General features: G+C 42.2%; 1 protein-coding gene across 3 annotated transcripts; it reads left to right on the top strand.

Moving 5' to 3' along the window:
- Positions 1-1975: 1975 nt before the first annotated feature.
- LOC134421250 (serpin B12-like) lies at positions 1976-12103 on the top strand. 3 transcript variants are annotated; one of them, XM_063161940.1, is made up of 9 exons: positions 1976-2165; positions 7132-7309; positions 8699-8812; positions 9158-9289; positions 9555-9659; positions 10157-10274; positions 10827-10969; positions 11176-11346; positions 11470-12103. In XM_063161940.1, the coding sequence occupies exons 2-9, from the start codon at positions 7139-7141 to the stop codon at positions 11872-11874; spliced, it is 1359 nt and encodes a 452-aa protein (XP_063018010.1). In that variant the 5' UTR covers positions 1976-2165; positions 7132-7138; the 3' UTR covers positions 11875-12103. The 3 variants fall into 3 exon arrangements, with proteins under 3 accessions (XP_063018010.1, XP_063018002.1, XP_063018019.1); XM_063161932.1 differs by having other exon boundaries at positions 1994-2165; positions 7129-7309; XM_063161949.1 differs by lacking the exon at positions 9555-9659 and having other exon boundaries at positions 1994-2165; positions 7129-7309.
- The last annotated feature ends 1652 nt before the right edge of the window (positions 12104-13755 follow it).

The raw sequence follows: 13755 nt of genomic DNA, 5'->3' as shown, positions 1-13755 counted from the left end.
TTCCACCTTGCAGCATGAGAGGGAGAAGTATCCCTGAAGTTCCCCCTGCTGTGAGAAACCATGTTACAGTCTACTATTTTCATTCTACCCATGCAGTCCTCTGGGTCTTGGGCAAGACCTTGCCTGGGAGGACGTGGGAAAGCATGTGTGGGAGTTTGTGTGCAGGAGCTGTGACGTGCTGGGAGGTGTTGGTCACAATGGAGGGAGTGAGCGTAGCTGAGGGCTTGCTCAGAGTGACAGGGTGCTCCACCTCACCTTGCAGCACGGCATTGCTATCCAGTGATGGATGGTGCCCAAAGCCAGCAAGCTGTGGCTGGCTTTGGCAGCAACACGAAGATGAATTTAATGCAAACTGCAGGGCTGTGTGCCCGCTCACCTCATCCCTTGCCCACCTGCACAGGCACTGCCTGCTCCTTACTCCCAGCATTTGATAGAGAAGGGACACATCCCAATGTCTTGTGGTAGCAAAAGTGGTTTGTGGGGAAGTTCTGAACCTTGACAAATGCAACTTAGGGCCAATTGGCCCCACTGGAAAAGCAGTACATTTTGGTGAATATGCTGTCCTAAGGGTTTAAAAAAGAGAGAATTTGCACCTACATTGACATTTGCACCTACATTGACATTTCCTGAGGCAAAGCTGTTGAGCAGATGCCAGGGAAGCTCTGAGGGAATATATAAGAGTGCAAGCAAAATAAATCAGTGGAGGAATGATGTCAATATAGAAGGAAGGGAGAAAACAGAAATTGGAAGAAGGAAAATCTTGCAAGATACTCAAAATACTTAGGTTGTCACTGGAAAGATGCATGGACTAGAAAAGCATCAGAAGATACATGGTAAGGCAATGTTCATAAATAAATAAATTTTTAAAATAAAGAAAGAACTGAGAACGAAGACTAAGGAGCTCTATAGAAACATGCAGGAAGAAAAAAAACCAGAAACAAGGAAGTGAATGGCAAATGGAAGCAAAAAAGGAAGGAAAAGAACTGAGGTAATGAGAATGGTAATTTTATCCTCATATCTTCCATTGCTTATGGGTTCCTGTTTTCAGATGAGTACTGGAGCACTGGAGCTTGGCCAGCAGGGCTGAGACCTTGGCAGAGGAGTGGGGAACAGCAAAGCTGGATGTGCTGTGCCTAAAGAAGAGGATGGTCCAGCTTCTGCACTGGAAGGGAAATGTGGGCAGGCAAGATGGTGCTGAGGGCCTTTTTCCTCTTTCCTGTTCACTATGTTTGATCTTATAAATATGCTATGAATCCAAAGCCAGTTTTATGCTTTGTAGGAAGAAAGAAGAGGTGAGAGAGAAAAGACATAAAATTTTTGGTGTTTCAAAGCCACATACAACCCTAGTTTAGCTCTGATCTCTGAGTCCAGCCGCCATAACCCAGTGTTGCGGCTGAGTTCACTGGTAATGATCAGAGATCAAACAATGTGCTACTGCAGCTCTGTGCTTCCCATCTCTTTTCTTCCTTCTCACTTCATGCTGAAGATTTAACCTCAGTGATCAACCACTCCTGGCCTTCTTTTATTCTTGACTGCAGTGATTTAAGATTTAAAAGAATACCCCCTGGCTGGGGATTCCTGTTACAGTTCAAGGAAATATTTCTTGCCTTCTCTAATTAAGCTCCTTCCACGCACATAAAGACAGCTCCTTACCTGAGAGGGAGAGATGGCTGTAGGCAACATAAAGCTCATGCATTTCCCATTCATTTGCTCTATCTCTGCAAGCAAGCTCAGCTCCAAACAATCTTGGCATGAACCCTGCACACACCTTTGTCCAGGCCAGACCCCATCAAAATTTGAAAGGGACTAAGCACAGCAGTGCAGTCATGGGTCTTCTTAGGGTTAATGACCAGCTTTCCAGCTGAGAGTGGCTTGGCATTGTGATCAGGAGATGCTGCCAGCAGATATTGCCTGCCAGACTTGTTGGGCAGCTTGAGAGAAATTTTAATAGCATATTGCTAGATACAGGTTTCCCATTCTTCTGTGGGGAAACTTCATGGTAATGGCATTTGCATTAAGCAGCAAGATGCTGCTATCAGCAATTATTGGTAGAGGCTGAACTTTCCCACAAGAGAGTGGGAGATTTTTTTTTAATACATTATTCACAGGAACGTGCTCCAGAACTCAGCTGTTGTCTTCTTCATTTAACCTCTTCAGGCAAGAAGGTAAAAATTCTATGTTGTTTTATTGTTTTCTTCTTTTTTTTTTCCAAAATAACTGTGATTTTTGTTTTCTTTTTATTTTTTTTTTCCCTGATCCAAAGTACTCTACAGGCTAGTAAAGTAAACATAATTCTTACATATTGGGCAGAAAGAGAGATACCTTTACAAGCTGCAGACAGCAAAACACACTGCTAAAATTCAGGTGGCTCAAGAGTTCACACAAAGGGAGCTGGTCTTCAGTGGGACATGAATGAGGATTTTAGGGACACATCTAAAGCTTCTTGCCTAAATTTCACAAGCTTCTGAATCTGAAATTTCCCCAAAACCTCTCTGTCCACCTAGTAAAGTCTAATTGCCACAAAACTGATGGGTTCAGTGGGCTGTATGAGAAAGTAGATGCTTTTCTGCCTATCTCTTCAGAAGGGTTGAAGTTCAGGCACTTTCAGAGCACCTCTACTCACTCTGGTAGAAACAGGCTTCATATAAAGTGATGGTGCTGGTGACCTAGGCAACCTGACCCACTGCATGAGAAATGCAGGTTAATTTTCCTTCTTTACTCACATTTCCATGGCACAAGAAAAAGCCTTGAAATGTTCTCTGGAAGAGAGAGAGGGCAAGGCAATCCTTTGGCTGGATTCTAAGGCATTTCCCCTTTACACTGATCCCCACTACCAGGGAAGTTGTTTATGTTCTTAAACAATGACGCTATAAAAGAGAAAGGGTGGAGTGGCGTTCAGATTTTGTTTTGCTAGTGGGGGTGCAAGTCTTTGCTATTAAAATATGAGCTCCCGGGTTTGGCAATGCTGTTTAAAAGCTTGCAGAGAAGCCTGCACACAGGCACAGCAAATGACTTGCCACCTTACAGCCTGCAACAGGCCAATGCACATTCGTGCCTGTTTATGCAGAAATAACTGGCCTAGAAAGAGGTGTAGAAGATACCAGAGGGGCTGATGCAAACTAATAAAAGCAGTCAGGAAAAAGCTTTCTGGCATAAAAGTAGCATACTGAGAGGCTAGGTTGTTTGGAAAATGAACTTGGCACCATTTCACTTGAAAAACTGCTTTGTACTGAAATGTATTGGTTTTTAATTTAAAGTGTGTGCTGTACCATTTAGGGATGATCAGAATTGCTGTGTTATAGGAAATTTAAATTTTCTTATGTGCTGTTTGTCCATTTTATTCCAAATCAGCACAGAAACTCTTGGAAACTTATTTTTGTATATTATTTTGTTTGGTCATGAAAAATAAAAAAGTCACTACCACCAATTTTCATGTGAGGGGACAGCACTATCTGTCACATTGTCTTTTTCTGGGATAGAAAATTTCTGCCAATTCTATTTCCCTCTGTGTATGAGAAATGAATGTATTTTAAGACACCTTTATGGGACACAGATTGAATAAGTCAAACATGCAATGGGAATTATCATGTAGCATCAGGCAAAACAGGTTCCTTCTTACTTAACTTGTATGAAATACAGAATTACCTTAACAGCAAGGCTACAGGTCTCTTACCTTCTCCACCCTATTTACTGCCTCCTCCTCTTGACTGAATAATATAATCTAATACTGCCATTAATTATGACAGCTTTCAAGAAGCACAGGCTTCTTTATTATTTGATAGTTTTTATTTTGATTTCATCTAACTTTAGCCAAAAACAATCTATAAAGAGAGAACAGATCATGAATAGTTATAGAAAAGGAGTTCATCATTTCACATAGCCATGGAGGAAGTTTGTAATTTTTCAAAGTCTGTGGTAGGCAGTGGTTCCTTCTGAAGGAAGCTATTTTCCTGGGTAGCTTCTTGCTCACATATTGCAGTGTCAGTAATTCCATTTGCCAGACCATGTTAAAAGCTGCTGAACCATCATGCAAAGGATCTCCTGTCATCAGGGGCTCTGCACTACTAATACTGCTCAGCACAGGTGCTTTGGCTAGTGTGGATCAGCATCTAGGAACTTCCTGGAACACTCCTTTTGATCCTGTATCACCCCTCCTTACCACTCCAAGATTATTTAAAAGTGACATTACCATTTGCTGTCCACCATGTAGATGTTCTCCAAACGCTGTGGTCCTTGCAGTAGCTCCAAAAGTCTGATTGAATTATTGCACAGATTACACAGAAGGCTTTGTGGTGTGGAATCATTCATACACTTATTCCCACCCCATTTTAGCTTAGGAAAGTTCACTAAATTGTTTCATTGTGCAGTAAGAGAGTTCCTTCACTAGCCTATGCCTGCCCTCCCTTCCTCTGGATTTCTAGGGCAGCTCTCTAAGTAGTTCCTACTCACAAGCCATGGAGTTGGCTGTAGTGTTTGCACCTGGATGTCTCCCTGGTGACAGCCTGCTGCTTTTGCTGAAGGAGTGGCCACATCAGTGTGCCAGACACTCACTTTAAAACCTGTTCCCATATCCTGGGCTCTCCCTCCATTCTTGGCACTCAGCCTTTCCCTGCAGGGTGGGGTGGAGCTGCCTTTTTCCTACTGCGTAAGATTATTAACTCTTTTTTTTTTCTCCTTGTCTTGGTCTGGAGGTGGGACACACCTACAAAGTGCCTCATGCCTCGCATTCACTGTGTCTGATTTCACAACTCCATTTCAGATCTTTCAAGAGATGTGGAAGTATAGCACTACAAACTTCAGTACTGAAGATGCACTGTTTTGTTTTCAGAAGGTTGTGGATAGTAGGCTATGAAAGTGGAAAAAAAGAGAAATTGTTTAGTGTACTGTCTTCTTGTAAGATTACTGCGTTATCAAAAGGAAAATTAAAATCATATTACATAAAAATATTCTAACAGAAGAGCTAAACCAGCTGTGTTCAGAATAAATGAGATAAAACTCATCCTTAGTTTGTCTGTGCAAAGAACCCTTTGGTATTTCTCATCTGTTTTGTCCATTTGCATTAGGTCCACTTCTGGACTCCAGAGCAAAACAAAAGTCTCAGTATGAAACATCTATGAAGTTTTCTTGCAGCATCACAGGTTCTTTCCACAGAGCATCACTCAGAAACAGGATGAAGCATTGATTGAAGCTTTTGTTAGTCAAATGGAAAGAAATGTCTGCATTTGCTAAATGTTTTACCTTTATACATTCAGAAACTTTAGTTTCTCATCTCTCCCAAGCCTCTGCACCAGTTTGTTTTAGGCTCAGTCTGTTTTCCTGTGGGCTGAGTTCATTCCCATTGTCTGGCACTTGCTGCAGGTGAAGATGGTTTCACAGACAAATATTGTACCTTGGCTGAGCCATATCAACTCCCAATGCCCTGGTAACTTCTGGCACCTGAGTCCCAGCTTTCCATGCAAAGTCATGCCTGGCTCATGGCTGGGCTGGAGATAGTGTGCATGCAGCATCTTGAGTACAGTGCAAGGCATTTTGAGCAGCTCTTTGCATAAAGGGAACTCTGTGAAGGTCAAACTCTCTGTGAAGGGAGGGAGCTGTGGCTGTGGTAGAAGAACTGGGGCCTCAGTGGGAGGCTGACAGGAGAGTTTTGGCTGGAGGCAACCCCTTCCCCAGAGGGCTCAAGACAAGTCTCAAAGGAGCACCAACAGCCCAGGGCAGGCTGTACAAGTGTCCTGCTGATAAAAGATCCTGAAGTTCAGCTTTGCACCACCTTTAACCTCTGGTGACACAGACTGGAGCCCCTCATTTAACGTCCCCTTGCAGGCTACAGCTTCAGGGCAGACAGGGCTGAGGAAGAGTGCCTGCTGTGCTGTGGCCATCTGTGGGCACTGGGGAGAACCACTTAGGTAGGCACTCACTCCTTTTTCCAAAAGAGTGGAACTCTGGTGGCTTTCTCTGGACCTGACCCATGCTGGTCCCAGTGCAGGCTGAAAGGTAGAGACAGCCAGATCTGTGCCACGGGAGACATGAAGGACTTGTCTCCATACTATGGCTCTGTATTTTCCCCTAAATAAATAATCTCTCTGGCACTCGACCAGTGCTATTTGTCCAAAATGCTTGTTTGATACTGAAAGTGATGTGGTTTTTGGTTTCTTGTTGTTTGTGGGTTTGGGGTTTTTTTTTTTTTTTTTTTTTTTTTTTTTTTTTTTTTTTTGTATAATGGTTCCAGAAAATTTTATGTGATCCCATTGATATCTACACAACACCTTCACAATTCTCCTAAGATTCAGCAGAGGATTTTCTAATTGCCTGTTTTTTAGATGGCTTCCTCCTTGCAAGGACCAAGCTGAACTTGGTCCCAACTTTTTCTTAGCAGACTGGATTGAACGTAAATGGTTTGTGGGAGAGGTATCAGACTGAAATGTTTCTAGTACAAAAGTAGAGAGTGACACATATCTTGTCACATCACTAAGCAGGAATTTACAGACTTCTCTTCAGGGCTATTACTTCGTTTGGAATTTTAAATTGTGGATCCTGCCTCAATCTGTGACCCCTGGAAAACTTATTAGAAGTTAAAAGTGTATTTCAAACTGTTAGTGTTTCCATATGTAGCTGTCTCCATAGCTGTTAATGAGCCTTTTTCATGTATGAAGGCATTTAATTAATAGTGATTTTATTTTTAGAAACCTGTTGTTTGGAATCCCCTTGCTACAGCTCTGGTTACCACAGATGGTTATATGCAGGCTTAGTTTCTGTCACCAGGTCTCTATCATTAATGTATGTTGTTAAGAGGAAAGAGTTGATGCAGGTGTATGCATCAAGTCAGTGTGGAGAAGGAAAATTCTAATCCATACCTGTCTAATTTCAATACCATAAATTGAAATAAGGGTCCTTTCTGAGGAATGTACATATGTTGTGAGCACGGGTCCCTTTTGCAGACCCTCTGTGCCTTTGCTCCTGCTGCGCATCATAGACTCATCTGTGCAAGGCTGATTAAAACTTTCAGGATTTAGAAAATGTCTATTATGTTCAACAACCAGCTATGGGACAATCTCAGGGCAGACAGATGCTTCACAGTGTGGTCTAGCTAGGCCAGCTGCACTAAAGTTTTTCCTTTGTGCTCCCACTCAGCAGCCACTTCATGATGGATTCCATGTCTAGACCCATCACTGAGTTTTGCCTCGATCTCTACAAAAAGCTCAACAGAAATGCAGAGGATACAAATATTGTCTTCTCTCCTATGAGCGTCTCTGTTGCCCTGGCCCTGATCCATCTTGGTGCAAAAAACAACACTGCTGCTCAGATAGAGAAAGTGAGTATGGATGAACCACGGTGAGGTGCTGCCACACCGCTCCCTGTTCCCTCAAAGGAAATGCTGGGCATCCCAGCACAGCACACGTGTGAGTGCCTCACAGGAAACCTGCACCAGGGCAGGCACAGGTGCTGCCTTCGCAGCTGCGCTTGGAACGCCGTGATCCCTGCCCTCTGCTGGTGTGAGTCTCACCCTATCCCCTGCGAGGGCTGGCTGAGGGGAGATGATACAGCACAGTGGGGTGCTCTGGCTCTCCCCAAGCCTGTGGCAGAATGTCACGCTTTATTTCAGAATTATGGACAGGCGTTTCCTCTTGTGGTTGCTACAAAATTCCTGAGAGTGGGAGTCTGGGTGGGCAGTGGGGGGAGCTGCAGACACCTGAAGGAAGGGATTGCACCTGGGTGGCTGAAAGCATTAGCTCAATTGTCCCTTAGGATATTCAAGAGTCAAAATGTCTCACCCCACAGAGACTGAGGTGGGCAAGGAGGAGGTGAAGAAGACCACCCCTCCAGTCACTGTGCCTTTACTTCCTGCCGTGCTAGTTCTGATTTCTACAATCTTTTGTTTTCTGTTTTTATTCTCTCTTTCTTCTTCTCTACCATGAGTGGTAGAAGACCAATAATCCTAACGCAGCACTTCTCATGAGGGTGTGGTGGGTTCACCTTTGCTGTGGCTGCCAGGTGCCCACCCAGACACTCTGAGTCTGCTCTCTTTGCACAGAGACCACCCCTACAGCCCCCTGGCTACCATAGCCCTGCCACATCACTACTTTAGACAGGAACTCCTGCTTATTTTAGGAAAGCAATGGGAATTGCTCAATATCAATATCCTCTAAAAAATAAGAGTAAGTCTATGTATGATGCAACATTATTATAATAGAAAAACTGCTGAAAATTTTTCAGTGATGTATTTGCACAGTAGAAACAAGGACTGGTTTCCATTAAGAGCACTGTGGTTTTGATCTATTTCTTAAGTGGATGCTAATGTTAAGAACAATGCAAGAAGCCAGTTTTGGTGTTTTTAAAGAAAATTAAGTTTCCTTACTTGGGGCAACTTTTTGTTTGAAATTTAAAATAACTGTAGCAATGAAAACACAAATCAAATATAGCAATGAAAACACAAATCAAATAGAAACATTTTGAGGTAGTGAAGAGAAACATTTTGAGGGATTAAGTGCAAGTTCTTCTTGGTTTGTTAATAGAGAAAAGTGAGTCTGAACATGAACGTGTGAACAAGTTCAAGTCTGTCATTTCAGCTGATGAGTGAAGCTGCTAAAACATCTCTTGTGAATCTACACCACTTATCCAATAGGGGACAGCAAAGCATTTAAACAAGGAATTTGGTTTTATCCCAGTTACAACTGACATAACTTGACATCTTCACCTCCAGGTGCTCCATGTCAGGAAAGCTGCAGGAAGAATGAGTCTTGGATCTGATCACGAGAGTGCAGCCCCAGAAATGGAGCCAGAAGGAAGCCTGGAGAGTCAGTCTTCCTCCTCAGAGGTGTGTCCTGGGTGGGGGAGCCCTGCCTTCACTGGGTGGTAGGTTAGTGCAGGTAAAACTCTAGGGTTTGCCACTGGAGGGAGTCAAGATCCCATGCTCAGAGTCTGCCTAATCCTCTAGGAAATGACTGATACAAGGTTTTATTTTATTAGGGGCCAGTAAGTCAATACCAAAGCCTTCAGTGATCTCATCTGTAGGAGGATCAGGCTACAAAGCTTGGACTAGCTGGATTTAAATTCAGTACAGCAGGAATTAGCCTTATAGTGTTATCTAATTAAGATGCAAATTAGCCACCAAAGCTGTACAGAGCAATCATTTTAATTGTTGTGTTTGTGTTACTCCCAGTGTAACAAGGAAGGAGACCTTAACCATAAAGTGTTCCAGGAGCTGCTTTTGCAACTACAAAATCTTGGTGAAAAGTACATTTTAACCTTGGCCAACAATCTCTTTATGCAACAAGGATTTGAGCTCCGTCAGGTAAGTCACCTGCTAATTGCTGTGGCCATGACCTCAAGCTTCCCTGGAACTGTGAGCCTCACTGTTCCCCCCTCTTGTGTGTGTTTTGGAGCGCATGATGTGCTACATGGAGCTATAGCTCTTGAGGCTGTCAACTTTCCATACTTTTTAATAAAAGAACACAAAAAGTAAAAAAACCCAAACAGAAACAAACCACCCTGTGGATATCAAAGGCTATAGAGCAAAAATAAAGCAGGAATCTGATAAATTTTGGCACATTTTTCAGATGTGTGCACTCGGCCAGAGGAGAACCTACAGCCAAAACCGGCCTATTCAATCTGTCTGTAAACTGCCTACTCCAGGTCTTGCAAGTGGGACAGCTGAGGCAGCAGTAAGCTTGGGGAGGGTGTATCTCCAGGGAGGTTGTACAGATTCATGCACAGGACAGCTCTGCTGAGCTTCTTGCTCCTTTCCTACTGAAAGGCTGAGTGGTCTTGAGACTACTTGGTATGGCTAACTTGTTTGTCACATCTTTGCTTTTCTGTCAATTATTTCGATACCTAAGCACCGAACAACTCATCTTGATTTTTTTTTCTGTTTCTTTAATTTTTTTATCCCAACCTCAGTTATGCAGTTCTCCATAACAAGACTCATTCTTCTGGTTTTCTTTTTACTTATTTACATTGTTGACCTATGCATTAGAGTCTCTTTTTCAAAGATCTTCTGAATAAACTTCAGATACTTAACATTTCCAAAATGAAATTTTGCCTTATAGATTCAACAGGTCCCTCACCATTTCTAAAATACTATCAAGAGACTGATTTCTTTCAAAAGGCAGTAAGTGCTTGATAGATTTGACCAATTCATAATCTTTGTTTTGCTTTACAGCAATTTCTAATGTGTAGCAAGGAACTGTATGGAGCAGTGCTGCAAACAGTGGACTTTCATGGTGCTGTTGAAGCTGCCAGAAGAAAAATTAATGCTTGGGTTGAAAGTGAGACACAAGGTAAAACAAAGCAAAACTATAGCCATTCTATCCCTGCCTTGCTACATGGGTTCAACAAATGAAATTCCAGGGTAGGAAACACAAAGACCTGTTCACATTTCTGTGTGTTCACTCTTATGCAGTTTAAGGGTAGTTTGTCTTCCCATCTGCTCTTGAAATATTACACTAAGTTACTGGCTAAATTATTTATGAGTTAAAGATATGCTTGCTGTCAAATATTTTTTATTCCCACCCTTATGCCTGGCCTGATAATTGCAGTAATAACTACAAGTCTTGACTAGACAAACTGCTTCTGCAAACACCCATAAATGCAGATTCAGAACACCAGGGGAAAATCTGGTGACCCCCATCCTCCCTGGCTGGCTACAGGGCAGAGGAATCTACCATTTGTTTACCTACATTGTTTTTGTTCTTTGAATAAATCAAGAACTGTGTTTCTAAGTTTTTCCAAAACTAAGTTCACAGACCAATAGAGTCAGTGAACCACAGAGTCTCAGTCCAGAGTCTTAACCACAGCTAACAAATACTTCTGTGTGTCAAAATTCCCTTTAGGTAAAATCAAGGAACTCTTTGCACCTGGTGTGATTGATGGACATGCATTGCTGGTGCTTGTGAATGTAATCTACTTTAAAGCATCCTGGGAACACAAATTTGAGGAAGAAAAAACAGTTCAGAGGGATTTTAAACTGAATCAGGTACCCCTGCATTCTGTAAATCTTAACATTACTCACCTTAGATAGTGTGAGCATTGCAGCAAGCATAACAATGTCCAGGGCTGAGCTGCCCTGTGTGTAAGCTGTGGGAGTGTTGGGAACTTAACTTGCCTCCCCTGTTGTGTTGAGATGTTGGTAAGAGCAACAGCCTAACTGCCTAACTGACTGTGTAATTTTCTTTTTAATAGAATAGAAAGAAACCTGTGCAGATGATGTATCAGAAAGGCAAATTTAAACTGGGCTACATTGAGGAGGTGGGTGCTCAGATCCTTGAACTCCCTTATGCTCAGCAGTCACTGAGCATGATCATCCTGCTGCCAGGGGATGTGGCTGATGGATCTGTCAGTGGGCTGGAGCAGGTAAGGCAGTACATGTCACAAACTAGGGTTGGATGTCAGTTGTCTGAATTAACACTGGGTAAAGATCTTGATTTTTCAAAGCTTCTCACCTATTTTAATCTCCTTTTCCTCCCCATCTTATAGATTGAAAGCACAATCACCTATGAAAATTTAATGATGTGGGCCTCCTCAGAGGCCATGTTTGAGACAACAGTCGAGGTTTACCTGCCCCGATTCAAGCTGGAAGGCACCTTTAACCTCAACCAGGTTCTACAGGAGATGGGGATGACTGACATTTTCACTGAATCAAAAGTTGACCTTTCTGCAATGACATTTGCAAAGTCTCTGGTGCTGTCAAACGTTGTCCACAAGGCCTATGTGGAAGTCAATGAGGAAGGCACGGTGGCGGCGGCTGGCACAGGAGCTTCCATTGCCAGGAGGTCTCTGCCTCTCACAGAGGTGTTCATGGCTAATCACCCTTTCCTATTCTTTATTAGACACAATCCTACCAATACTATCACTTTCTTTGGCAAACTCTGCTCACCTTAAAATCAGGGCTGTTTTCTAACACTGTGAGATGTACCTGGATGAAAAGCAGAAATTGTATTTTTCTCCCAAATGCTTTCTTAATCCTTTGATAGCTTGCTTGTACTTCAAAATAATCACTGCAGCCAGTTTTGTTTAGAACCTATGAATCAAATGGTCTGCCACTAGGCTCCTTGAATTGTAAATATTGATCTGGATCCAGAATATGAGTAAATTTAACCTTAAGCTTGCTGGATATGGATAACACTTTGTTTCCTTGATGTGCACATGGGCTCATGGTGACAATAGGGTTGAGGTGGGAAGGAACCCCTGGAGGTCCTCTGGTCCACCTCCCCTGCATGAGCAGGGCCATCTACAGCTGGTCTGCCCAAGAGCAAGTCCAGATTCCTTTTGGATATCTCCAAAGATGGAGACTCCACCACTTGTCTGGACTCTCCTAAGTCTCTATTGTCAAATTGAGAATTTTGTATGCGTTGTGTCTGCGGGAACAGGATACAAACCCATGTATTTCTAAAGATGGTTAATTAATTCATAGTATAGAAGGCTGTCTTTTATATGGGGATGAATCAAACTATTTATCCTAATGTTTCAAAGAACAGGAAGAAAATGGTCCAAAACATCCCACTGAAGTTACCAATGTGGAACACTGTAGCAATGAATTTCCAAGAAATCTGTTTTCCTTTTCCCATGTTGTTGACTGGTGAATTTAGAAGTTCTGAGATGCAAATCTGAGAGTCAGAGCTCTCTCCATGCTTTGAAGAATGAGGAAAGGTTTTTTAAAGTGCAATATAAATAATGGAAATTACAGTTAAACATTATCTGGGAATGCTTGTGGGAAAAAAATTAAACTTCTTTCCAGCTGATAGGGAGACATCACTGATAACTTCCTGGTTTAACATAAGTGATGTCTTCCTCAGAGGGAAATTAACATTTGTAATGTGCTTTTGAAATTTATATATAATGGAGAATCAGTGAAGAACATGTTTAATGCACAGAATTATATATGGCTTCAGAAAGAAGAAGACACACTACAAAATGATATGTCTCTCCTAAATAGAATATAGGCTGGCTTTAAAGATGTACATCCAAAAAGCCATCTGAAAGAAAAATTCCCTCAACCAAAATTTGTAGGCATTTTTTTTTCTCCTTCTGTAAATTTTCTAGCAGTTAGCATTTTCCTTTGCGTGTTCTGATCTATCTTGATGTGAGCAATTAGATACTTTGCCCATGTTGAAATTCAGGAGCAAGGTAAGATGAGGTGTAAATTCTTGGAGAACATCTAGTGAATGGATTCAAAGCAGCCCTTGAGAAAGCTGTTCAAATAGGGCTCCTGAAAAACACCATTACAATGACTCTTTTTTTATTTTTTTTCTGATTTTTAAATTCAAAATAGTACTTAACTTCTGTAGTGGAGTAATTCATGTGGCTCAGGAGGTGAAGGGCCTATATCCCATACCCTTGCTGGAATTCAGGCCTGCAGCTCTCAAGAGAATGCACCAAGTGCTCTCAGGCACTAGGCTTTAGCATAGGCTGCAGGGCAAAACTGCCCACCTTCGTTTTGAAGTCCTTACATGAAGGAGTGCGGCTTAAAGGCACAAGAAGAGAATTCCAGGACCGGTAATTTTGCAGTTCAATAACTGCATTATAGATGAGTTCTGGTTTCCAGGGTCTGGTGCCATTCCTGTTTTAGTGCAGTAACAGAGGAAAAAAAATATCTGTATGTGGGTGTCTATCCTAACTAGAATGCAATGGAAGAATTTTTGTCTGTATTTTTCTGATAGCATGAATTTTTCCTCACTTTCTTAATATCTGCCTAGAAAAGAACATAGTGAATGAAGTAGTTCAGTTGTGAGCTTCCTCTCAGCTCTTCAGAGAGTGCTGCTG

Source organism: Melospiza melodia, chromosome 1, assembly GCF_035770615.1.
Source record: "Melospiza melodia melodia isolate bMelMel2 chromosome 1, bMelMel2.pri, whole genome shotgun sequence".
Classification (NCBI taxonomy): Eukaryota; Metazoa; Chordata; class Aves; order Passeriformes; family Passerellidae; genus Melospiza; species Melospiza melodia.
This window is presented reverse-complemented; position numbering and strand designations above follow the sequence as displayed.